Genomic DNA, 16071 nt, shown 5'->3' on the forward strand with positions numbered 1-16071 from the left:
ATGGCCTTGTATCACGATTTATTGTGTAGATGCCGAATCGACGAATTGAAATTCTAGGGTTCTTGAGGATTTCTGGGTTTTTGTTCATTGATCGATTTCGGCCGTTTTTAATTGTTATTTGGGAATGTTGTAGTTGAGAAGTTGAATCAGTGAGTTGAGAAGGTGCTACTGCCAAATTTTGGTGGCCATCGGAGATGGTGGCGGCGGCGCCGCCACTGTGGGCGGCGGTAGCGGCGGCTAGGGTAGTTTATAAATTTCAATTTTTAGCTAGTTAAATTCTATAATTATCATAGAGCTTATATATGAAGTTTGGTGAATTTTGGAGGAGTTTGGAATTGTTTGTGAATTTTCGAAGTTTGGAGTTTTGTGGTGGAATTATGGGAAATCCGGCCGTCGGATTTCCCTCGTTTTCATTATGGAATATGTAAATTGAGGAATTAGAATTGTGGAAGAGATTTGGGTTGAATTTGAGAAGTATTGGAGATAGGGATTTTCGGATTTCGTTTAAGTTCGTAATTATTTTATCGGATTGCCGTTTACGGGAATATAATTGTGTACAGGGCAATATCGCGAGCTACGGTTAGATGAAGGAACTCGTTTGCGTGGTTGCCCAATAGTACTGTGAGTGGACTTTTATTTTTAAATATTGATGCATGCAATTATTTTCTTAAATAATGCTCTAGTTTTAATCATATTACTTATTGAGCAAATGATTTGATTTTCGGAAATTCGATCTCGGTTTATCTCGTGGATTTGCTCTTGATAATGAGTTTCAAAGGTTGATTATGATTTATAATATTACTTGACAAATTGCTTATTTCCGAGGTAATTTTCCGAAATTAAGTATATTTCTAAATGCCGATTTAAGTTCTTGGAAGATTCTCGAGATGAGTTTCGATGGAGTTGGATTTTCTCATTTATTTATTGACCTTTGGTTTTGGCATCGGAAGTGCCTAATTAAGGATTTTGGATTTGGTTGGTTTCTTGGAGATTTTGAGAGATTTTTTTTGGAAATGGGATTTGCTTATATTAATTTCCGGTTTCGGTTATGGATATAAGAATATTTTGGGCGTGTGGGACACGCCGTCGATTTATTTCCTATTTCTCACTTATCCATTTGAGATTGAGAGTAATCTTGGCGTGCGGGGTCACGTCGTTGAATACATGGTTTCTATATCGCGAGAAATATGGGGAAGCTACATGGATTTACTGGTTTTCGATGATTTTTCCTCACCATACGCGGGTTATGTTATTAGGTCTCCTCCTCACTGACTTTGTGTTGGTGAGTGGCAGTTGAGGTAGCTTGTTCTCCTCCTCACCTACTTTGTGTTGGTGAGTGGCAGTAGAGGTGATTTATTCTCCTCCTCACGTGGGTGGCAGTCGAGGTCATTTGGTCTCCTCCTCGCACAATCTATGTGTGAGTGGCAGTTGAGGGTAGGTAGAGCCTGAGAGGCTCCATTTCCCGTATGGTGATATCTCTTCCTTATATCTTACCATTTCTCGACTAGTGGGGCCTAGTCTGATTTCCGTGTAACCAGCGGGGCTGGTTTTATCCTGTCGAGTATCGGAGTTTCTATCTTTCCTCTCGGATGTTTGTGACTAGCGGGGCTAATCGGTTTTTCTTGAGCAGGGCTTCTCGTGAATTGTTTTCTGAATCGTTACATGCATCGAGAGTTTTTAAGGAAATATATATATGGGAAAGTATAAAATCCACTTGGTTTAAAAATTGTTTATTTTTGTCCACTCACGCTAACGTATTTTATGTACTTTCCCCTGGGCCCTTCGGTTTCAAATGCCCAGTTTGCAGGCGAATTGGTTGAGGTCGGGCGTACACGGAGTTGAGGCATAGTCAACAGCATGGCTTCCGCATCTGTCGTTGAATTAGGTTTTCCTCTTATACCTTTCTGTTAGAATTGCTCTGATTACCTATGGGATTTATGATATTTGAGTTGGGATGCGTGTTTTGTGAATTGGAGACTGATGTTGATTTGGGGAGCAGGGTGGCTCCAGGAGCATAAGGATGAATCGATTGAGGAGTGTAAAAGTTTTCTACAGGTTTGGGTAGCCCATTTTAGGGGAAGTTCCGCCAAACTTTTGGTAGAATTTCTTCTAAGGTGGGCCCCGCAGGGTCACTTCGGATTTCAAGGTGAAATCCGGGGCGGGTCCTGTCAGCTTCTGCGAGACCATTTTGTGTATGCACATGGGGTACAGGATGCTCCACATCGATCCAATAGACATGCAATAATCATCAAATGCTTTTGATGTAAATTCTCCAGCGTTATCAAGTCTTATAGACTTGATAGAGTGATCAGGGTGGTGAGCCCTTAAACGTATAATCTGTGCTAGGAGTTTTGCAGCAATTCTTATGGACAATAAAGCGACATGTGACCAGATTGTCGAAGCATCCACCAGAACCATAAAGTACTGGAATGGTCCGCATTCTGGATGGATAGGTCCACAGACATCTCTTTGTATCCTTTGTAAGAATGGAATGTTTTGTTTTGTATCTTTAGCATAGGAAGGTCTCGATCCTATTTTTGCTAAAGAGCAGGCTTTGCAAAACGAGTGATGTGCCTTTGAAATAGTCAATAAGGCATAATGGGAGGGAGGTAGTGCTTCTGGTACTTCAGAAGGCAATGACTGCATTTGAGCAATACTAGAACTGACACCTTGCAGTGTGGCAGATTTTTCTCCCATTTTTCACTCAAAAGAAGGGATGTCCGTGTGAGTTCTTTAAAAATACGGATCATCATGTCACGACCTTGGTGCCATAGGCGGTCATGCAAAATCCTGTATGAGTCAGTGTCCCACATTTCATTATTGGTGACAATATAGGATTCAATGATCCGAATCGTAGTTAGGTACAGTCCACTAGATTGACTCATAAGTTTCTCTAAAATGTGTTTCCTTCCACATTCATTAGAGGTAATATAAATGTATTCAGTTTCATTCTCACAATGTGTTTTTACATGATAACCGTTGGCACGAATATCTTTGAAACTTAACAAGGTTCGATTAGCTCTTGGTGCATATAGAGCGTCTGTGACTTTAAATGTTGTGCCATTAGGCAACAAAAATTTGGCAGTTCCTCGCCATTTTATTAGTTGTGATAATCCAATCATCGTAGTCACAGATGAATTATAGGCTATTAGTTCAATGAATAATTGCCTATTTCTTAATATTGTGTGGGTAGTCCCACTATCATCTAAGCACTCAAGTTCTCCTCCATTCATTCCTACAAATAAATGGGAGGTATTTAATAAATATAACTCATATTCTTTAGAGTATTTCTATTTGCATAGAATGGTATTCTTTTCATTCTAACAATTTTTTTTTTCTTCTTCTAGATGTATTGCTTTACATCTTTATAGTGCTATTTCGAACCATGTAAATATATGTATAGAAAATAAATTTGAATAAATTCAGTGCTTCAGAATAAAATTCAAAATTTATTAATAAGCCAACGATAAGCAAATCAAGGTATTTGTTCAGAAATCTAATTCATCAAACCATTCTTTAAGACCAAATAATAGTCTAATTAAAAATGAGGCATTATGCCTTCACAACTATCTTTGGAAAATAAAATGAATAAAGCAGATTAGTCAAGATTGAGAGCATCCATTGACTTAGCAAGTTCCTCTTTGCCATTGAAGTCTGCAATTGTAAGGTTGACGTTTAGGTCATGACCTTCTTCTTCCATATAGTGAGCCTCTTGTTCTTTAGACTCTCTATACCTCTTGTAATTGGCTGCTACTCTGTTGTTTGCTTGGCAGTTCTTGTACCAATGCCCAATGAATCCACACCTATCGCATGGTTCATTGTCAACTCTTTCCTTTTGCATCTTGTTTCCATGATCCCCATGTCCCTTTCCACGTGGTGCATGGTTGCCACGTGGGTAGGGATCAACACGTCTAAACCCCTTTGCATTGGAGGTCTTTCCACCTTTCATTTTTCCATAATGAGCCTCGGGAATTTTCTTTGTCCTAGTGGGCCTAGCATTGTTGTTCAAGAAAATCTCATTATGTCTCTGAGCCACTTGCAGTAGGCTTATCAACTTATTGAAAGTTATGATTCTTTTGTTGTCATACTCCAACTGATACTGGTTCGCTAGTATAAAAGCTGAATTAGGAAAGGTGGTAAGAGTCTTGTAGATCATATCATCTTCTATAATTTCCCCTCCACAAAAATTGAGACGTGCTTTTAAGCGCAACATGTCCTTGTTGAAGTCACTGACCTTTTTATAGTCAAGCAAGCGGATTTCATTCCACTGAATAGCTAGTTCTGGGAGTAAAGTGTCATGAATGTTCCCAAAACGTCCTTTAAGGGCATCCCACAATTCTTTGGGTGTCTTCAACTGAAGGTACTCCCAGCGTAGGCTAGGATCAATATGTCGCCTCAGAAACATTAAGGCATATGCTTTCACCTTATGAGATAGTTCATCATCTTTGGAGTCAGTAATGGTGGCAGTGTAGTGTTTTGCCACAAAGGCAGTTTCCATGTCGGAAACCCAACTATGATACTCAAGTCCTTCTGAGTCCAAAATGTCAAACTCAGGTCGAGTTGGATTAGCCATCTACGTAAAACAAGAGGGAAGATATAAATTACGCAGTCATAAAGACATCCACGTGAATTATTTTCCAAAAATATGAATTAAATTTCAAGACCAGGATTCGTAATGGTCATATTTTTTTCGATGCTATGTGACAATACTTTATCACAGTAATTGTGTATTTATAATGCGCATGAACTTTCATTATCATGGCAAAACGCAATTCTTTTTTTATAGCATTCTAAACAAGTAATAATCATAGCACGTAATAAATAATAAAAACATAGCATATATTAAAATAAACTATATGGCATGCTCAAAATCACAAATATATACCAAATATATATGTTACACATAATAATAGTAATAATATATCATGCGTAAAATAAAATACAAACGATAGCATAATGTAAAGGCATGCTTAGGAATAATTATATAAGCGTAAATAATTCACAAAACATGCTTCATAATTGCATAATTAATATATAACAAAATATAAACAATAAAATATATAATCATGCTTAAAGATAATCATGTAAAGCATAAATAACAAGACATACTTTAAATGTTCAAAATTATCTTACTAAACATGCTCAATAACAAAATGTAATAAATGAATAAACAATAAGGTATAAAGCATGCTTAAAAAAAATAGAAAATAAAATTCTATTAAAATCATAAAAACAAAATAAAGAAAACATACTTGATTGCGAGAAAACAAAGCGATCCTAGTGCACGCGCGTGTTGATGCAGGCGTGCGTAGCGATGTTTTTGTGCTTAAAGTTTCTTCCTTTCTCTTTTCAGCAGTGGGCAGGGAGGCCTTATTTTTTTTTTCCTTTGCTTTTCTCTTTTTTTTCTTGTCTGGGCAACAAGGCCTGTTTCTGTTTTTTTTTTTTTTGGTTTGTGCTGCAGTTTTTCTTTACTGGGCCGGGTCACAGGTTTTTTTGTCTTTTCTCCTTTTTCTTTTTCTTTTTTTTGGTTCGGGCCCGTTCTTTTCTTTGGCCGGGTCAGTCCTTTTTTTTTTTTTTTAGTTTTTTTTTCCTTTCTTTTTCCTCCTCCGCGTCTTTTCCTTCTTTCTTTTCTCTATTTCTTCCTTCTGGTTCTTTGACAAAAGTGCGCGGAGGCTGGGCTGCGGTGTTGCTGTGCGTGTGGGCTGGCAGCAGAAGGGACAGAAACGCTGGGGAGCGTGCAGAGGGACGAAGCGCTGGGCTGCAGATCCGGTTGCTGCTGGTGATGTGGGGGCACTGGGCAGCGTGTTGCAGGTGGCTTGCAGGTCGGGCGCAATGGAGGAGGCCGGTGGATTGAGCTGCTACGTCGTCGCCGATCTGGGTGCTGCAACGGTGGGGAACTAACGTGGTGATGCGGGTCTGCTGTTGCAGGCGATTGGACTGACGCGAATGGGGAGGGCTACGCAGGTGGCCGGGAAGGATGAGGCCGGCTATGGAGGGTTGCAAGGATGGGTTTTGGTTTCTGAGGCCGGGTCTGATGCAAGGCCGATCTGAAATTTTTTTTTTTTTTTTTTTTTAGTTGGTGGCGGCAGGAAGAAGGAAGAAAAAGTTTTTTTTCTTCTAGTGTTTTGGTTTTTTCGACGCGAAGAAGAAAGAAACTATAAAATTAAGTTTTCTTCTTGGCTATTAGCTCTGAGTGTGCTGATAATGTGTTAAAGTAAAATGACAATTAGAATTGGTCTACTCATTTCATTTCATAACCCCTTTATATAGGGAGAGAATTACAATGGAAAGAACAATTACAATGATGACATTAACTACTTATTGGTCCGTAATCCATGCTAATTGATGGTAATTGCTAATTGCTTGATTCCCTCTTCGTCAATTACTTTGACGAAGGCACATAATGTGTTTTTCCTTTAACATATATATATATATATAGACACACACACGTAGTCATCCACTCGGAGTTGACCATTAATACCAATTATAGTTCACACATCACGAAAATTGAGAAACTCATTTTTATACTTGAAAATCTATTTTCTATCAGCACAATCGAGATCGAGGCTGTGTGAATCATGTATCTTCTATCAAAATTAAGTTCCAAGGATTGAGTGTTGTCTAAACTTCATGGATTTCCTAAAACCGCAACTTCTCTCAGTGCCACACCTTTCAAGTTTCTAATGAAATAAAAAGTCATCAATTTAGATGACAACCATTGATGATTTGAGGGATTTGCCTATGAAACTGTAGACACAAAAAATTTAATGAAAATAAATTCTTTAAATAATTCGGTCAACACTCATAATTATGACTGAACAAATTTAGTCGGCATGTGGGTCCCACAAAATGTGCACGTGGCTTATGAGTCAGCAAAATCACGCAGACTCAGAGAATGACACTTGGCGACACATGAAAGGCCAGACAGTAATAAATGAACTTGCTCCGGCTAAATCAATTGATATTAAAGCGGATCAATCAAATTAAATCAATTGATTCCGAACAAAATCAAGCATTAAATCTCGTCTGATGATTAGATGTCAATTTATTAAAATTGATAATCAAGACGAAAATCAGTCATCAAATCAATTGGCTAATTCCTTAATAGTCGTGATTAAATCAGTTAATTAAAGCTGATTGATTTGATTATGCTATTAATGAAATACAATTGAAATCAGCCATCAAGTTAAATGGCTAATTCCTAAATAATCGTGATTAAATCAGTTAATTAGGGCTGATTGATTTGATTATGTTATTAAGGAAAATGCAATTAATTACGTGTTATCAATACATTCCAAATTGAGAGAGACGCCGACACTATAAATACCCCTCCTCAAATCAAGAGAAGGACTTCAGCCAAAAATAGAGAAGAAGACACTCTCAAAATTTCTGAAGACTCCCAAGCTCATGTGAAGAACCATCAAACTGCCAAATAGCCGGTTTCTCACCAACCTACATCTTTTTTGAGGTGAGATCCCAGATCTGAAATTAGAACTCTAGAAGCTAGGGCTTTGGACACGAATACTATTCCGTTCTCCGCGGAAACCCGCCTTAGAGATTGAACGTTGATGGTTCCTCACCAACCTCAAGTCAAAACGTTCGTCACGTGTCAACTCTCGTGACCATCTTCCAACTCAAGATCAAGCGTCAAGCCCTTGAATGAAATTCATAGTCGGAGATCGAATCAGAGGATTACCAAAAATTGTAACCCGCACTTGAATCAATAAAATTATTATTTTTGTACACGTGTCTGCATCTTATTTGTTTTCAGATTCTCATGTTTACAGAAACTTCTTTAGATAATTCTCTTTCTTTTGCTGAACGTTTAGATTCATCATTTTCATTTCAATTCTTTTTATTTAGGCCAGCCGTTAGCCCCATTCTAAAGCAAAACTAGGTACAGTGTTCAGTATATAGTTTGCCCACTGCTTTACCAAAAATAAAACAATTCAACCTTAACTGGAGTTTACACAAATTCAAGGGATAAGGGACCCTTTAGGGATTACCAAAAAAAGAAAAAAAGTCAAACTAAAGTATGACTGAGATTTGCGCTGGACCATAGATTAAAACTGAAGCAATAACAAGCTAGAAAGTGTTAAGCGGCCGGGATCAAGATCCTTGTCCTCTTTTTGATGGTTTGAGAATGTTACTTAATTATATATTACCGGATCAAGATCCTTGTCGTAGGTTATGATTTTATTCTCTAATCACAAAACTGTGATCTCAAGAATCATGCTGATGAGGGTTGAAGAAACAGGTCGAGTACATTGTAGATAACCTAACCATTATGATATATGAATTGATTGCTTTCGCAGTAAGTACGGTAGAGCTTCACTCTATATCATGTTAAGGGATGTTTACCATACACTCATTTACATCTAATTGAAAAAAAAATTATTGTTTAGTTGAACCAAATTTACCACCTCAACAATAAAGTTAAACTATACTTTGTTAATTTATAGTTTAATTACTCGTTACATAGATTTTTCAATTTTAGTACCATCGTCTTTCTATGTGCCGCTTTCTTAAATGATCAACCTCAGCGCAATCTTGTATTGATTCATGCATGATTTTGTGAAATATTTTGCGTGCAAATTGCAATGAGCAGAAATTAACAGCCTCTGCAGAGTGCAAACTTCAATGTTCTACAAAATATAATACTTTTGACTTTTTTGATGTTTATTGAAATAGATAACCACTGGTTTCCAGTCAAAAGCCACCAAAGTAATGTAGCTTAGCCTAGCTCCCAATGCAGAATTGACTTTTCGAATCCTACTAGAAAACGTGTCCGCGCAATGCTGCGGGTCTATTTTTTTTTTTTTTTCCAAGTTTCATATATAATATGTTGAGAATATATACATCCCACAAGGAAAAAATGGGACCTTGCCTATGGGTTTATAAGGGTTTGGGCCACTCCATCCATAGCCAATTGGTTTTGGATGTGAACCCCAGATTACTTTATCATGGTATCAGAGCGGGTTACCCACGTGTGCATGCCTAACGGTCACACGGGCTCCACGTTACCCAAAAGTTGTCCACGTGTATGGCTTGAAAATTCGTCACACGTGCGGAGGCATGTTGAGAATATATACATCCCACATGGAAAAAATGGGACCTTGCCTATGGGTTTATAAGGGTTTGGGCCACTCCATCCATAGCCAATTGGTTTTGGATGTGAACCCCAGATTACTTTATCATAATAGATGAATACTCATAATCTAAAAACATCGGCGCTAGTTAGAATATAATTTTTATTTTTTAATAATAGATTAACAATAAATGAATACAGCAAACAACAAACTTTTTTCATAATTTGTAGAAATTTATAAATACAAAATAAAATCAAAGTGAAAGGATATATGGCTGAATTGTAAAAAAAAAAATATATATATATATATATATATATATATATGGCAAAACTGTAATTTCAATAAAAAAAGGGGGGCAAAACCTTCACTTCACTGTTACATGAACAGTAATGAATAGTGCATCCATCTTTAGTATTATGTACTAGCAATTGAGCCCCGCGCGATGCTGCGGGTTGTTTTCCTATACAGAGTTATTTTTCTGAATTTATACGTAATAGGGTATAACTCATAATCTAATAAGCGTTAACTAAAATTGTTGATTTCTTGTTATTTTACAAATTGCAAAAGGAAAATAGAGTATAAAAAAGAAAAACTCATCAAAAAAAAAAAAAAGCACTAATCTAAAAGTGATTTGAAGGGTCTCCAAAACATGCTGCAAACAGAAAATCTATAATGAGCATTGTTTTGATCATCTCCAAAACATAAAAAAAAAAAAACGCAACAATTTCACCTCAAAAGCACGAAAACTTGCAAGACAACAAACACATCCTATTGTTGATCGACAAAAACTGGAAATAATGACATCCCAGCAACAAATAACATAAACAAATGAAAAGAAAACAACTAAAAAGTAAAATCAAATACAGGAGGGGATTCAGTCACCATATTATTTTCAGCGGGATTTACCTTGATGTCACTCGCACAGAACAGTATATACTCAATCTTTATCCGCTAGCAGGATTTGTGGTCCATCTTTTTTCATTCCTTCAGTTCCTAAAGAATGTACTGCCATTTAAAGAATAAATATTAGCACCATTTTAAATACCCAAATCTCAGATTACACCATACAATATATATCATAAGCTACACAGAGACTGTCCTTAAACCATTTCCTACTTCAGATTGAGATTTTTCAGAGTAACCAATGAATCAAGTACCTACCTCAGAATATAAGAAACAACCATAGTACGACAAAATGAAGAAACAAAATTATACAAACAAAAGCTTTAGTTTCCTGCATCTAACCTTCAGATCTGACCATCTAGTGATCACATCATTCCCCAAATACAGATTCTGGACTTTCTTACTATGAGCCAACTCAGCTGGGTGACCCTGAACCAAACACATTCATTATGCTAATGAACAAACAAAAGTAGATAGATAATGAACAAACCATGCTTCAACAGAAAGGTAAAGAGGTAAGCATTTGAAAATTACTAAAAACAGTTGGAAGCAAGTATTTACAATTATAGAAAGCAGAATCAGTAATTGCAATAACTAAGCAAAAAGAAGAATTACAATAAGGAAGCTTCATATAGAATTTACATTTTTACAAAGAATGTTTTCCAACACGCATATGACTCGAGTGTAGACTGTAGACGCTGAAGTCGGCATAGCCTTTAGCCTCTTTACATAGCTCAATCAGATCAATAGATGCCAAATGTTCCAATGCTTCCTGAAACACAGCGAACAATCTCATAGGCATACATTTCTATATTTTTATGTATGCAATTGCACAAAAATGTTTCTTTTCTAGAATAGGCTCTCAAAAAGTTCAATGAAAACAAAATCCAAACACTCAGAAAAGTATCCATCAGATTAATCTACAAACCATCAATCATAATGTAAATTTTATGATCAAAATTGCAAATATGACGTCAAATCAAAGAATCAAAATCTCAAATTTTAATCAAATCTGGGAGATGAGATTTGAAAACCAAACTTCTTCCATTTGTTTTCAGCCCAACCTTTCTATCTGAGAGTACTAAAATAATTTGGTTTTTGGAACTACTGTAAATGTAAAACAGAGCGTACAAAACAAAACAATTTAATCAGATGAGCTTCAATTACGGAAAGAAAGAGATAACAAAAACTTTCATCTTCACAGATTGTAAAAGTGAGAAATCGATTAGCATAATTAGGAAAGTGAAAAGAAATAACCAATCAAAGGAAATCAGATGAATAGATATGACGGGGAGATTGATTTTATTAAGCTCCAATCTTACCAGGCTTTCACTGCTGTTGATTTTGATGGCTGCGTTTGATGTTGTGAAACAATGAAGACAGCGTTGACAGAGGCTTCCCGAAGAAACCAAGACTCAGAGATTTTGGTTATATATAGAGGGAGGAATGGCGGAATCGCCATTGATCTTGGTGGCTCAGTTCATCATCTGGGAGTAGATAGAAGCTTCGAGACCTGACAGATTTATACACCAATGGCAGCGTGAAATTGTGGGAAAATTCCAAGGGCAAAACCGGCATGTCACTGTAGAATGAACAGTATAACAGTGAATCCAGCCTTAGATGTATGTACTAGAAAATATGCTCGCGCTTTGCTGCGAAATTTATGGTTACAAATGAGTTCATCGGACGTGGAACTCCTTTAAATTAGATACCAGAATTTTTATATAAAGATTGAAATTATGTTTTTAATTGGTATTACAATGTATAAATTGAAATGAAGTAGCTGCTGAGATAGCTATTGGGGTGATGCATGCTTAAATGTAGTGTTGTTCTGAATGGATGGAGTTTTCTGTGCACTCCTGCAGGATGTTTGAAGAATTAGTAAGGATAGCATTATTATATTAGAGGGCAAAAGGTAATTATTAGGATCTAGAAGTCATCTTCATCATAACACAAATTGAAATGAAGAGTTTCGAAATGAATTTACTTCGGAAATTTATTACAAACCTTTTGCAAGTCCAGCAAATAACCAAAACCAAAGGCGGCCTGTCTTTCACTGTCTGTACAGACCAAGCAAAGAATCAAAAACTATTATACCTTAACAATTCGGTTAAGGAGAGCTACACAATGTAGATTGAAAAATGAATGCATATAAAGAGCTAAACTTTAATTAGCCACAGTTTTGCTGCAATTGAACACTATGCGTTGATTTTTAGAATGGTTAAATACTGAAGCACAATAATTAACATCAGAAGGTCTGTCAAAGTTCAACATGATTAGATCAGTTACTGACAAAAATTGTTCAGTAACGTTACCACTGGTGACTACCTATTTTTGGTTTAAAATTTTCTAGCCATGCTATGTGAGTTTCTTTATAAATTAGTGTCTTTACTATGTATGGCCTTTTGGTTGCTGTTAATCAGTTGTTATCAAAGATTGGACCTTGTTGACTTAGATCTTAATTGTGATTCCCAATTACTTTGCTGACATTGATTGCATCATTGTTAACTTCAAGCTTCCTGAAGTTTTCCCCAACTTCAAAACAAAGTCCTATTAACTGGGTTAAGGGCTTAGCTAGTCAAAACTGACAGAAAGCAAAAACTGAGAGAAGGCTGAATACCAATTTATGGTAACAAATTTTGAAGACCCTGCAATTCATGTTCCTACCTAATACTATCAGTGAATCAAAAGAAATTAAAAAAGCTAGAAAAATGTCAAAATCAGACCCAAAATTACTTAATGATTACGATTGATCTAGAAAAATGACAAATTGAGCAATGTTCTGACCTGTTTTCAAATTATAATTTGCTCATCACAGAACTCCTTTGACCAAAAACCAAATAGTCCAAGGCATACATCAGAACCTGCATTAGAAAAGAAACATATTTTAACAGACATAGATCAGACTAAAAACCAGATCATTTTTTATTTTCTTTAGTTTAGTTTTTGTATCTAACAGTACCAAAAGAGTTTGGTTCTTTGAACTATTCAAAAAGTAGAGGAAAGGCTACAAAATCGGACTAAATTTCATATATAAATGATTGAATAATATGATAATTGAATCCCCTCCTGTATTTGATTTGATTTTGTCCTTACTCTAAACATTTAATTAAGAAAACAAAAAAACAACAGAGGCTTTTATTTTGAGATGTAATAAAAGTTCGGAAATTAAGTTCTATCAAGGGAAAGACATTCATTTTGTTATAATCAATGTTATCAATCAAAATCGTAATATCTACCTTTTACAAAGCAAACAGAGATTGATTTGTTCTGTTGTCTTCTGTATCTCAGTGGTTGGAGTTTTACGAACCCTGGATTCCTGGAAAATGAAGAAAACTAATTGATCAGTCACTGTTAAGAAGATAATAATTGACAATGACACTCGGATCAAATTTAGATGTCTTACTGCCTCAGTATCATGATTTGAGAAAGAGATGTCTTTATCATTGTTTTTCTATCATAACCCCTAGATATTGCAAGTAGACATTACAATTAAATTTGTTAAATTTAGAATCTCAGCTATTCAAATTATGAATTATGTAATGTAAACAAAACTATGTAAATAAAACGTCTCCGCTTTGTATAAAAAAAAACTTCAACATCAAATATAGACATACCCAATGGGAAAATGCAAAGAAACTGGAAAAGCAGAAATACTAAAAGCAACAACTCAAGAAGATTCAACAAAAACACACAGATTTCAAACTATCGATAACCATTGAGAGGTAGGAGTCACCCATGATCATTTATGCACTAACGGATGTCATGCATGGCCTAATCAAATGTCACATATATAAACTAATCATGGGATGAAAGCATTGCAATCGAATGAGCAAAGCATGGCCTGATCAAATGCCACATATATAAACTGATCATGGGATGAAAGCATTGGAATCGAATAACAATTCTATATTTCAGCCATCAAACTATATGTATTGTCTTCACAATTCATACCTCAAAGTCCAGGATCGGAATCAAAACCACAAATCGGAGACTTCCGGTCGAGCCGCAGATCTGCAACTGAGATTACAGATGTTTGATCGAACCCAGAAACCCTACCTAGAAATAACCGATTACACAGATGTAATAATCTTTCTAAAAACAGGTATAACAATATTCAGCAACAGAACAGCATTCACTAAGCATAAAAATCATGTAGATTGATTTGAAAGTTCAAAACTAAACACAAATCTAAAACTTCCTCGACGAAATCAGAAACCCTCAGCTCCAAGATCCTCAAATAACCGAAATTCGGAAAATCATACCTAGAAGTTGGCAACCGTCAGCTCTAAGATCCTCAAATTTTGCCTGCAAGCAATATATAAAAAATAATTCACAAACCAACTGCAGCTCAGAGCGAAATCCCAGAAATTGAGAGACGGGTACAGTCGATTACGTGATTGGAGGGATCGATGACGTAGTTTAAATAAGATGAAATCAAAACCCAATTGACCCCGTCCTGAGATGATAAAGCCAGAATTTCACTTCGATCCCCTTATCTCTCTCTCTCTCTCTCTCAATCGTCCTTGATAATTGATCTCTCTGGATTGTGCTCGCAACAATCGAACGAAAAGATTATAGAAGAATAACAGCCTCTGTGCTGACAGCAATCAAATCAGAACATTATAGAAGCATCGCGGCCCGTAATGTAATTGAGGAACATACCAAGGGCAAAACCGTCACTCCATTTCTAGCCAAAACCACTGTTAGATGAACAGCAACTCTCCTTTAGTATATAGTAAATAATAATATATAGAGGGTGCTATTGGGTAGAAAAATGGACACATCCTACAAAACCATATCCTTGAGGTTAAGTCAACATGTTCTCCAAATCAATCCCTCTGTCTTTCTTGCTCTTCTGTCTTTTGCACCATTCAGCCTCTGGTGCTTCCCCACTTTATCATATCTGTTTCAGCAAGACAAACTACACTGGTAGTAGTCCATACCATGCTAACTTGGACACGATGCTCAATCATTTATCCACCAAAGTCCCTCCAACTGGATTCGGGGTTGCTTCAACTGGTCAAGGTCCGAACAAAGTAAACCGACTAGCGCTATGCCGAGGCGATGTCTCAAGCCCCAAGTGTAAGACTTGTATCATTGAAGCAAGCAAAGAGCTTCGTGCACGCTGCCCTCATAAAAAAGGAGCCATAATATGGTACGACCATTGCATGCTGAAATACTCAAATGGCAACTTCTTTGGGCAAATTGATACCACAAACAAGTTCTATATGTGGAACACGGAGACCGTAAGCAATCCCAGACCATTCAATAAGAATGTTAAGAAATTGTTGAGTGGGTTGTCTAGTAAATCTTCTTCTAACCGAAAGCTTTATAGTACTGGTGAGCTACAGCTCGATAAATGGAAAAAATTGTATGGTTTAGTTCAGTGCACGAGGGACCTATCTCGCCTCGAATGTAAGAAGTGTCTTGATGTTGCAATAAGTGAACTGCCGAAAGGTTCTGATGCTAAACGAGGCGGGCGCGTAGCAAGTGGCAGTTGTAACTTTCGATATGAACTCTCCCGCTTTGTTTAGTTAATTGATCGAGCTTGGATATATCATATGTATAATAAATCTGATTAATCTATTGATCAGTACTGTATCAGTGTATGATATGATGCGTAAATTAAATAATATATCCTGCTTGGATATATCATATGTATAATAAATCTGATTAATCTATTAATCAGTATATCAGTGTTTTTTATTATGTGTACAATGAATAAATCAAGTCCTAATGTGACTTCTGCTTAGTTGCTTCATGCTGTTTATTTCTAAACTTTATATATAGTAATTAAGTACCATGTGCAAAACTTCGCCTATGGTCCGAAATCATATGCCAAAATCAGATTTGTCGTTAAATTGGTCTACTTAAATCAAATCAATAACCAAACCGCATGTGTTAAGTATCCAAACCGCATGTGTCAAATATTAGTGATTAAGTGAAGGAACCAAGGAGAAATACAGTATATTAAAATTATGCTGTACAAAGAAGGGTGAGAATTTTCCACAGCATAGCGTGAAAAGCAATGCTAACACACCCGACTTGAGTATATATAGTGGACAATGAAATTCCA

At 36.4% G+C, this 16071-nt stretch overlaps 1 protein-coding gene across 1 annotated transcript; it reads left to right on the plus strand.

Annotated features, from left to right (window-relative positions):
* The first annotated feature begins 14588 nt into the window (after positions 1-14588).
* Positions 14589-15645, plus strand: LOC112202487 (cysteine-rich repeat secretory protein 38). The gene has a single exon (XM_024343503.2). It carries the CDS (start codon positions 14813-14815, stop codon positions 15527-15529), a length of 717 nt encoding a protein of 238 aa, XP_024199271.1. The 5' UTR covers positions 14589-14812; the 3' UTR covers positions 15530-15645.
* Positions 15646-16071: the final 426 nt, after the last annotated feature.

This window comes from Rosa chinensis, chromosome 1 (genome assembly GCF_002994745.2).
Source record: "Rosa chinensis cultivar Old Blush chromosome 1, RchiOBHm-V2, whole genome shotgun sequence".
NCBI lineage: Eukaryota > Viridiplantae > Streptophyta > Magnoliopsida > Rosales > Rosaceae > Rosa > Rosa chinensis.

Excerpts from the sequence above, each read along its gene's own strand:
- LOC112202487 (XM_024343503.2), top strand. The coding sequence starts at position 14,813 with ATGTTCTCCAAATCAATCCCTCTGTCTTTCTTGCTCTTCTGTCTTTTG.